This window comes from Mesoplodon bidens (genome assembly GCF_964165515.1).
Source record: "Mesoplodon bidens genome assembly, chromosome: 1".
Classification (NCBI taxonomy): domain Eukaryota; kingdom Metazoa; phylum Chordata; class Mammalia; order Artiodactyla; family Ziphiidae; genus Mesoplodon; species Mesoplodon bidens.
This window is the reverse complement of record NC_138176.1, coordinates 167,309,923-167,320,470: the sequence shown is the minus strand read 5'-3', so window position 1 is coordinate 167,320,470 and position 10,548 is coordinate 167,309,923. Positions and strand designations below refer to the sequence as shown.

The 10,548-nt window shown below is 56.4% G+C and overlaps 2 protein-coding genes across 3 annotated transcripts in view; one reads left to right on the top strand and one right to left on the bottom strand.

Annotated features, from left to right (window-relative positions):
* Nucleotides 1-479: 479 nt before the first annotated feature.
* COMTD1 (catechol-O-methyltransferase domain containing 1) lies at nucleotides 480-2,939 on the bottom strand. Of its 2 annotated transcripts, none has more exons than XM_081244905.1 (7): nucleotides 2,366-2,939; nucleotides 2,080-2,207; nucleotides 1,740-1,848; nucleotides 1,532-1,650; nucleotides 1,369-1,423; nucleotides 980-1,113; nucleotides 480-730 (listed from the first exon to the last, which is right to left on the bottom strand). In XM_081244905.1, exons 1-7 carry the CDS (start codon nucleotides 2,457-2,459, stop codon nucleotides 578-580), a joined length of 792 nt encoding a protein of 263 aa, XP_081101031.1. In that variant the 5' UTR covers nucleotides 2,460-2,939; the 3' UTR covers nucleotides 480-577. The 2 variants fall into 2 exon arrangements, with proteins under 2 accessions (XP_081101031.1, XP_081101032.1); XM_081244906.1 differs by having other exon boundaries at nucleotides 1,740-1,845; nucleotides 2,366-2,807.
* LOC308623057 (uncharacterized protein) overlaps nucleotides 2,187-10,548 on the top strand; it is a 74,334-nt gene continuing 65,972 nt past the window's right edge. The window contains exons 1-4 of the mRNA XM_081244925.1: nucleotides 2,187-2,260; nucleotides 4,368-4,461; nucleotides 6,112-6,170; nucleotides 8,359-8,405. Of these exons, the coding sequence (XP_081101051.1) occupies nucleotides 2,190-2,260; nucleotides 4,368-4,461; nucleotides 6,112-6,170; nucleotides 8,359-8,405 (271 nt within the window). The 5' untranslated portion in view covers nucleotides 2,187-2,189. The remainder of the gene's footprint in view (nucleotides 2,261-4,367; nucleotides 4,462-6,111; nucleotides 6,171-8,358; nucleotides 8,406-10,548) is intronic.

Sequence of the window (10,548 nt, the reverse complement as noted above, 5' to 3'; positions counted from 1 at the left end):
GACAGTTCTGTGACAACATGGGCAAACGGCCAGCAGAATTGGCATAACCTACAACACTTACACGGAGCAAGGCCCTTTTCCTGCCATCAGATCCCAGATTGGTCTACACTGGTTCCAGCTGCACTGAACAGGAACTTCATTCATTTGCCCCTCTTAGGAAGAGGTGTTAGAGGGAGACCACAGGGGCTCTACCAGGCTTCCAGCCCTCAGATCCTGTGGAGGCAAATCTCCACAAGGAGCTGGGGTTTCTGACCAATTGCATGTGGGCAGGTCAATTAAAACTTTTGATATCCTGCTTCCAGTCAGCTGGAAGCTCCTGTGGTCAGGCCACAACCCTGGTGCCAGAGGGTCCTCAGGAGTGTGCCAGGGAGGGGATGAACATCTGTGGCCTCAAGGCTCCCTTTTGTTGAAGATGTAGCCAGTGCGGGGCCTTCACTTCCTACCCCACTTCAGCACATATGGAGGCTCAGAAGATCATCGTGTCCCAGGCCTCACTTTATTGTCAGATTTAAAACTCGATGTCGATGGCTGGGGGTCCCAGGGCCCCTCCCTTGAGGCCACTCGCTAGGGGCCAGCCCTAGATCTTGAAGGCTAAGGTGAGGCCGTCGCCCAGGGGCAGGAGGCTGATGTGGACCCTGGCGTCCCGCAGAATGCGCTCATTCAGGTTTCGCACACACTGGGCCGCCATGTCCTGTGGTTTAGGCTGCAACACCTCTCCACGCCACAGGACCTGCGGAGGGGCGGGGCATCGTGGGGGCGGGGCCTGGGGGGGTGCCTGAGCAGGAGGCGGGGTGAGAGCTGGAGACCCAGGACCTGAGCAGGGGAAAGTGGAAAACCTGGGGACTCAGTTCGAATACCTGGGGGGAGGGGCTTACGTGATTGTACTAGGCGGGGCTCTGGGGCAGGGGGGCGAGGAGGAGCCCAAGGAAAAGACGGACCCAGCTCAAGAGGGTCTTTCTCCCCCGGGGCTGCCCCTTACACTGAGCACAGCGAGGACGCCTCCGGGTCGCAGCAGCTGCAGGCACCGCTCGTAGTAGGCGGTGCAGTTCTCCTTGTCCGCATCCACCACGGCCACATCGAAGGTGCCGGCCTCGCCCGCGGCCAGGAGCTCATCTTGCGGGGGAGGGAGGGGCAGATGCAGCTGAGTCCGCAGGCCCCAGCGGCCGGAAGACCCCGCCCAGGCCGGCCCAGGCGCTGTGACCATTCAGGTACTCGAGGGCCCCTGCCTGCCACTCTGCATGTGGCCGCGTACCGGGTGGCGGGGGGGCTGTCATTGCCCAAGCCCGCCCTTTGGACCGGGTCACTACCTCGCGCCGGGTGGTCCCATTTGGGAAATGGCGCCAAGGCCCTTTCCGCTCCGTTGCTCACCCAGGGTCTCCAGGGCGGGTTTCAACCGAAGTTCGATCTTGTGCTCCTCCTCGGCCTGCGTGCGGGAGGAGCGGGGTCAGAGTCAGCATGTCCTTTCTTCCGGAGCTGGGAGTGGCCGGGCTCCAGGGGCCCGACGAGGGCCTCAGGTGTGTGGGACACTTACCTGCCTCCACAGGGGACGTCCCAGCTCCGGGGGCCCTGCGTCCACTTCGCAGGTCACCACGCGCCCAGCCGGGGGCAGCGCCAGGGCCAACGCTAGGGCCGAGTAGCCTGTGAAAGTGCCTGGGGACGTGGACAGGGACAGGCTCAGGCCAGAGTGGGGCGACGGCCCGGTGACTCCGGCCCCCAGTGACCCCAGCCGCGCGCCCTACCCAGGTCCAGCGCCTTCTTAGCCTTGATGAGGCGAGCCAGGTTGGCCAAGAGCTGGGCCTGCTCACAGGTCATCATGGAATCGCCCTGCGGCTGCTCCAGGGTCAGCTGCTTGGGGGGAGGAGAGGGTCGCACTAGCCCTGCCAGTCACCCAGCTGAGCCCCAGGTTTAGAGCCCCCAGAGGCGTGGCTGTGGGCGTGGCCCAGGGGCGGACCCTCATGGAACGCCCAACCATGCCCGGCCTGCGCGGACGGGGGCCACCGACCAGCTCTAGGTCACACAGCCACGTGGGTCCCTCCCGGCCCGAGGTGGGCGCCCGTTCCCGCTTCCGGCCCTGCTGACCAGCCGCAGGCTCCGCAGCGCCGGGTGCTCCCGCATGGAGCGGCTCAGCAGATACTGCCACAGGGGGCTGTCCTCCGGGGGCAGCAGACGCTTCTCTCGCCGGGATCGCCATGGAGGGAACCGTCTCCCTGCCGGGGAGGGGTGGTGCTGGGTCAGGGCCTGGGGCTCCAGGGCGCCAGGGGTGAGCCTCAGCCGCAGCCAGCCTCGCGGGTTCACGGGCTCTGCTCCTGCGTCCGCCCGCCCGCGGGGCCTCTGCCGAGGGTGCCGAAGGCCCGGCCCTACTCACCCAGGAAGAGGCCGCTGGCGAAGGCAGCGCCCAGTGCGGCCGAGCCCAGGGCGAGCGCGGCGGGCACAGAGAGCCGGGGCACGGGCTGGGTCATGGTGCGGGCAGGAGGCAGCGGCGTCCAGGTCACTTGCGCTAGGGCTACTGGGACCGCCCTGGGACCCGCGGGCCCTCGCGGCTCCAACTTGCCCGGGCAGTGCCCTCGGAGCCGCGGCCTCGACCACCATCTGGCGGCCTCATGGCCTTACTGCAAGCCCCGCCCAAGTGGGTCAGTCGTCATCTAGTGGCCGCTTTCGGAACTGTGCCGGCGGCTATGCTGCTTCCTCATCGCTACCATTTTTGTTGAGAACCTCCAGGGGCATATGTGGGTGGGCGAGTAGAACGTCGGTATAACAGGGTACTAACAGGTACAAATGATAGAAATTAAAGGAACCCTGGGAGGGACCGAGAGGATCGGGGGGGCCTCTTGGGGGAGGTCACCAAGGATGTCAAGTTGAAGGAATGTATGTTTCGGGGGAGTTGGGGTTTGGGAGCCCTGGGTCAGGTCTGGTTGATGGGGTGCTGAGACAACACCCTTAGTTAGAATCATGCTCTTGGGTGCCAGCTAGGCTTGGGCCCATCAGTCTCTGCGCCTCAGTTTCCTTTGTGTAAAACTGGGACCACTGTCTTACTATTAATGGCACCAGATCCCATAGCCTGGCACACAGTAGCTGCTCAAGAAATGGCAGCCGCTGTTATCATAAGTTGAAGATATCTTGGGGAGGAAAGATCAGAGGGCAGGTGAAGTCCCCTTTCAGGGCTGTTCCACAGGGACGCTATCCAGTGAACAGTGATGGGAACACCGACTGTGTGCCAAATAGGGTGAGGTGAAAGAAGCTGTCCTGGCTTGTGTTAGTGAAGCTGGGCTCAGAGACCACAGGACACAGGGAACTTGTGTGTCCCAGCTTCACAATTTTCTGTAAAATGAGGTTCTTAACGGTCCTGACCTCTCAGGAGATGAAATGAGAAAATCCAGGTGAAGGATTCACACAGGGCCTGGGACTTAGTGGGCTCTAGCTGTTACATTTAAAAGGAGTCAGATTCCATCGGCTGTTGCTCCGCGGCTGTCCCCTGACACCAGCCTTCAGCAACCACACTGGGCAGACCTGAGCCCCACCGGGGGCTTTCTAGACGAGGCTCAGCCCCAGCAAGGCTCAGGGACAGGCTTGTTGGGGGAGGTTGGTGAGGGAGTGGTTTGGCTGAGGCTGAAGACGGGGCGAACTAAAGAAGCCCAGGCGAACTAAAGAAGCCTGGAGATCAGAGCCCGGAACTCAGAGCCCGGAACTGACCGGAGCTGCGGGAGCTCTGGGCCCGCGGGAGACCACGCAGGCGCGTGGACACACAATGAGCTCTTTTGACCCGGGGGAAACCAGAAGTGCTTTCATGGTTCCTCTGCTGAGACCCTTCCACCAGGCCAGGCGGCACCGGGGCGCTGGGCTCAGCCGAGGCTGCAAACCGGCACTCTCTTTCCTGTCTGGGGGTCTGGGTTTGGGCAGGCCCCCAGCTCACACCAGAACCTCCCTCCCCCCACCTGGCTTCAGGCCGGAGCCTGTGGAGGTGGGAGGCGGGCAGGGAGGGGAGGCATGTCACCATATATCCCCCTCAGATTAAAAAACTAATTTGAAAAGATTAATGTATTCCATTCTTGCTACGCTGGCTCTGATACCTCTGGGCCTGCGGCTGCCCTGCCCCCTGATTATTGAATTTTTATGGCCTGGTAATTAATTGCAGATTCCCTGTTTTGTTCTATTTCTTTTTCTCTGACATTTTAATTTCAACAAAAAGCAGTGGTCTCCATGCAGGTTCTCTCTGGAGATCCTAATGGTCTATAAAACAGAATGACTTATAGACGTGGCACCCACTTCAGTTGGCGAGCGATTGTTTGAAACCTTGCTGATCACGCAAAATTTAATTTTTCCACCTCCCTCCCCCGTTCGCTACTCATTTCTTGTCTCTTCCATTACAGCGCCGGTGTCTCAGTTCACAATGAAGGGAGCAAAATGTCGCCTCCGAATCTGTTACAGGGCCTTTTCCTAGAAGACCAGGGGGCTGAAGACAAAGTAGGTTTGGGTTCTTTTCCTTGGAGGTGGCCCCAGTGGTGGCGGCGGAAGCTGGGCCTCCCCAGAGGGCCACGTGGATGTGGGCAGCTGTCTCTAGGGGTGGGGGAGGATCATTTCTGCCTCTCTCAGTTGCCCTTTTGGCCAAGTGCAGCTGCCCCATTAGGCACCAAGGCACCTGCTGGTCATGAGGGCCGAGAGGATGGGTGCCCATACATGCTGTTGGGTCGACACCAGGAAGTCAGGGGCTTTGACCCCTGCCAAATTCTTAGCCGGACTGGGTCACTGGAAACAGCTGTTCACAAGAATGGATCTGGTAGAGGCCCCTGAGTTACTAACCTAATGCCCCCAACCCCTACTTCTCTCAGCCCTGCTAACATCACACAGGCTGGGCGCCTTCCCTCAGGACCCCCCCAGGACTGGGCGGGGTAGGGGCAGAAGAGTAAGGTTATGGAGTCAAGTTGGGCCTAAAGGATTGGAATTCAGATATCTTCAGGGGTCAGGCAGGCAGGTGAGGGGAGGGCGGTAGGGAGCAGTGGGGACTGTGGTGCTCCAGAACTGATGCCCCATCAGGTGTGGCAGCCTCTCAGCTCCCGCTCATTTGGCCATGTGGGAAGAAGAGCATGTTGTGGCTGGAGCTTCTGATTTTTCAAAAGAGGTTGGAAATCTGGCTTTTAATGTGAAATCTCACAATTTAAAACACTTGGGTTAGACTCTTTTTTTTTTTTTTTTTTAATCTCCATGTCAGCCAAACTGAATACATCTTTGATCTTTGTGTCTGACCTGGCCCATAGGACAGCTGTTTCTTCTAATTTGGAGCATGGGTCAGAGAAGTTAGGACATAGGAGTGGAGTCTGTCGGAGCCAGAGAGGCCTCACTGGCTGGCTGATCACCCCCAGTTCCCAGGCCCTGCCCCAGGAATCCTCCTCCTACCTTTGGGCCCTTCAGTCCCGTTCCTGCACTTGTGGGCTCTTCCCCGGCAGCTGTGGTTCTCCCAGAGGTGCCTGTGAGCCTCTGTCCAGGGCTTGCCTTCTTGAGGCCTCCTCTCTCCACAGACAAACTTGCAGCCTGGAGTCTGACCACATCTGGGTGAGGTCTGCCGAGCTTTTCACCTAAGACTTTGGGGGGCGATGCTGTGACTCTAGTGGCTCCGGGGGCCGTGGTGGGCCGAGTGGGCTGACGCAGACAGACCATGAATCAGGAGCTTCTGGGGCGCCTCAGATGAGTGGGGGAGGACGGGGGCCACAGCCTGCTCCCGCCTCCTCTGTGCTGAGATGTGGAGCTGGCGCTGGCAGTGCCCTGGCCTCTCATGCCTCAGTTTCCTCATCTGGACAGGCCAAATGGGAAATGACAGCATGGGCTCCGGAGTCTGAGGGACTTGGGTTCAAACATTGGTCCACCACTCGCTTTGTGGCTGTGTGAGCTCAGAGTTTCTCAGCTAGAAAAATGGGGATGATCCTTCTGTCTTAGTGTTCTGTGCTGTGTAATGAACCACCACACGCTGAGTGGCTTAAAACAATGCCATTGTTTAATCTCTTCGTTCTGTAGGTCAGGAGTCAGGCCAGGCCTTGCTGATCCTCCGCTCAGGGTCTCACCGGGTGGAAGGCACCTCGAATACTTCAGATCACTCTGCCTTCCTTTTCTGCTTTTCAGGGCTCACGTGATTCCAGGGGACCCACCCGGCTAATCCAGGATAATCTCCCCATTTCAAGGTGAGCTGGTTAGTGACCTTAGTTCCATCTGCAAAGTTCCCTTTGCCATCTGAGTTGATGACCAAGAGAGTAACATTGGTGGTAGAGATCATGAGAGAGTGGTCAAATTCTGCCACCAACTGCAGCCTCTCAGTGTGGTTGTCAGGATGAAGATAACCCTGCCTAGTTCCCGTCCTCCCTCTTTGAGAACCACGGTGTGAGGTTTTTGGTTTGTTTTTATTTTTGGCCACGCCACGCGGCATGCGGGATCTTAGTTCCCCGACCAGGGATTGAGCCTGGGCCCCTGGATTGGGAGCGAGGAGTCTTAACCACTGGACCACCAGGGAAGTCACATTAGGTATTTAAATACAGAGGATTCCCTGCTACTGCATAGACAGAATGGGCGGTGGGCATGTTCCTCACAGCCACCCTCTCAAGAAGCTAGCATTGCCCCCATTTCCAGATGTGCAAACTGAGGTTCCCAGATGTCAGGTGACATATAAGTGGCAGAGCTAGGTGTGAACCTGTCCCTGTCTCAGCTTCACATAAGAGTTTGTCATCTCACCACTGGCCCAAGTCCAGAGCTCCTATATCCCCTGGAAGTTCATCGAGTTCTCTTGAGAGGTTTCCACCATGTGCCAGAGATTTACCTGTGATCCGATTTCTCTGCTTCAACTCAGGTCCTGGCATTTGGGTGTCTCTGGGAGTCCCCAGTGGATGACTTAGGTGTGTGTTTCATGGTGTCACCTGCTCCTTTCTTCTTCTTCTTTTTTTTTTTTTAAATAAATTTATTTGTTTTTATTTTTGGCTGTGCTGGGTCTTCGTTGCTGCACGTGGGCTTTCTCTAATTGAGATGAGCGGGGGCTACTCTTCGTTGCGGTGCGCGGGCTTCTCATTGCGGTGGCTTCTCTTGTTGAGGAGCACGGGCTCTAGGCACGCGGGCTTCAGTAGTTGTGGCACACGGGCTTAGTTGCTCCGCGGCATGTGGGATCTTCCCGGACCAGGGCTCGAACCCGTGTCCCCTGAATTGGCTGGCAGTTTCTTAACCACTGTGCCACCGGGGAAGCCCTGCTCGTTTCTTCTTGATGGGATGGCCAGGGTGCCACTATCACAGCCACTCCTGGGTGTCATCGCTTTTGCCGGACACCTCAGCTGACACTCAGGAGCCGTCAAATGGTCAAGACTTCATGGGGGTCCTTTTGAGAAATAGCAAAGAAAGTCCCCCTGCAGCTCTTCTCTCTCCTCCTTGAGACACTGGCCTACATTGTGAATCCTTCCTTCCCCAAAAGAAGACAAGCACACACGTCCCAGCCTCCCCTGCAGGTACCAGACCTGATGCCCACAGTCAGATGCAGTGCACAGGATTCGCATGCCAAAGTGGCATGTGAGTCCATGGTTGGAAGGAGAGTGATGCTGTGTCGCATCCAAGCTCTGGCCCTCCCAGAGTCGGCTGTTTGCCACAGAGTAGAGTTTGCTATTTGCAGCAAAGTGGATTCTGTTATTTGCAACAAAGTGAAGTCTGCTCTTTGCCACAAAGCAGCTTCTAGATTTGCAGTTAGGAGTCCTGCCTGGTACCTGCTCCTCTGTGGGACCGATTCTCCCGCCTCCAGCACACAGTGTTACCATCCACTGCAGAGCCAAACCCCTCCTTCTGCTTTACCAACAGGAGCCCAGTATTGTTCAGGCGACAATGTGCCCAGATCCGGGGGGATGGACTGTGATCAGTCTCAGGCTGTCACAACCCCCCTCCCCCCCAGTCCCTTTTTCAAGATATCCAGGGATATCTTGCCAGGGAAAAAGAGGTGCTTCTCAGGACTTTTTATTTCCTGATAATAAGAAATCCCCTCTTCTTGCTTAGCCTTTTCTTACCCTGAATAGGGTTGTGTAAAGATGAAATGCTTGGAACTGTAGCAGCTATCTTGTGGCCATGAGGCAACAAGCTTAAGGATTAAAAAAAAACAAACAGTGAGGATGGTGATGGTCCTTGAAGGCATTATCTAGACATTAAACCACTCCCAGCAACTGTTTACCTCTAGCCTCTTTGTTATGTGAGAAAATGGAGCCCTTTGTGTTTAAGCAATGATTAGCTATTTATTCTTTATTTGAAGTTCAAAGCATTCCTAACTGATACAGGCACTCTAGCAGTGTGGCCTGTGCCCAGGGGTGATTGAGAGTTGGTGCTGAGATAACCCCTTTTGCTTTTTTTCAGGTTGAGTGACAGATTCCACACTGAACTCAAAATCACGCTCTCCAAAGGTAAGGCCTCGTTTTCCTCAGGGGTCAGTTTTCTCCCAGGAGATGCCCTATCCCTCCCCCACCTGACAAGTAGAAATGCCAGTACCGTGCACCCTACCCTTGCCCTGCTGCAGACTCGTGGTGTCTCATCAAGCCTCCCCAGTCCCTGGTGAGGCAGGCATGATCACCCACCCTCTACAGACAGGGGACATCTGGGGTCTCATAGGCAGGATGTGGGGATTGGCTCCAGTTCTCTATGGCACAAAGCCTGGGGTCTCCCCACTCCAAGGAGAGTCTCTCTATTTGCATCAGAGCCAGGGGTGCAGGGGCTTCTGGGACAGTGGATGACCAGACAGGGTGGGAGCTTCTGTGCAGCAAGCTGGGTCCAGGTTGGGGAAGCCCACGACCTCCCAGCATAGCGGTCAGGTTTCTGCTGCAACATTGCTGTGTGGCAGCCCCAAGTCTCAGCAACTTCCAAAATAACCACCTACTTTTCTCACTGCTGGGTCAGTGGATCAGCTGGGCTATTTCTGCTTGGGGTTGTGGGTCCAGATCATTCTGAGACCAGAAGCTACCTGGGGGTGCTCTTTCCCAGGGGACAGCATGGGGGCCAGAGGCCAACCACACAGGTGCTTTGAAAGCCTCTGCCTCAGTCAGGTCTGCTCATGTTCCAGCGGCCCCAACAAATCACTCGGCCAAGCTCTGCATAGGGGGCAAGTGTGTGTACTCTGCCCTCTCTGTGGGGTGGCCCTGTGAGCTCACGTGGCAAAGGGTGTGGCTGTGTAGCCCTATGATGGGTCAGGGAGAGAAGAGTCAGGATCAGCAGTTCAATCTACACACAGATCCCAAGGGCCCCTGGGTGTCCCCAAAGCCGTGGGTGCAGAGATCCCCACAGGGCAGGGCCTCAGCAGGGACAGGAGGGCCAGGGTCCCTGCCTTGTGCCTCAGCTGAAGATTCCCCAGTCTGTGTCTCAGAGGAGGAACTTGGAGCTCTGGGAGTCAGAGTGTCACCTGAGGTCACAGGGCAACCTCCTGCCTCTGTCCACCTCACTGCCATCCTGAACCCAGCGGGGAGGGAAAAAGGGGTCAGGCTCACCTTCCCTGGGTTCAGCCCAGGGCGCCTACCTCCCTGGGGAGGACGAGCCCCTTTCTTTTATCCCCATGCTCAGCATATGCCCATTTCCCCCCGAGACACCAGGACATGGAGCCTGGAACTCAAGGATTCCGATTGCATTGCATGGGAGACCTCTCAGTGCCTGTTTACTTCTGGTGGCCCCTGAGCTGGCCTGGGGACATATTTTGTTTGCCTCGATCAGTATTTTGTTTATTTGAATGGAGCCAACACTAAACAATCAGAAAATTTCGCAAAGAATTCAGATTTGATTTCCATTTCTTTTGAAAGAGCAGCAGATTTGACAACACTGGGCCCATTTTGCTGCAGGGCAGGTTGGCTGGTCCTGTGTGGTGCCTCCCCCATCCCCCACGGGTCATGTGCCCCTGCCCCAGTCCCCACCACTCCCTGCTGCCCTAAACCCAGAGAGGTTCCCTCATATTCCACATTGGTCTTTGAGCTGCTGGCGCATGAGCTGTAACCTCTGGTTTAATCCACTCCCCTGAGGCCCAGAGAGGAGAGACACCTGCCCGGGGTACACAGCCCATCTCAGGCTTTTGTTTCTCTTTCTCGCTTGCTGAGTAAGAACTTCACCTGGATTCCAAAGAGCAATCCCTCTGTGGGCTCCAAACAAGGATCCCAGACGGTGCCGCCCACCCCAAGCAAAACGGTTCATGTCATGGTTGAAACTCAGAACACCTCTGGCGTTGCTACCCTGAGAGCACAGCCACTTTGAGGGGAAAATCTAGACTGAGATGAGCTTTGGGAGATGTTACAGGGACCCAGGTCCCTGAGTTACATAGGGAATCCCCCTAGATCTACAAAAATGGAATACTAACGGCTGATATTTATATAGCAATTACTGTGTGTCAGTTAAACTTCCTATTAACTCAATCTTCACATAAACCTTGTAAGGGGAAAGGCACCATTTTTATCCCCATTTTACAGGTGAAGAAGCTGTAGCACAGAGAGGTTAAGCAACATTCCTAAATTTGCACAGCTTATAAGTAGTAAAGTTGGGATTTGAACCCAGGTTCTCTGGTTTCAGGACTTA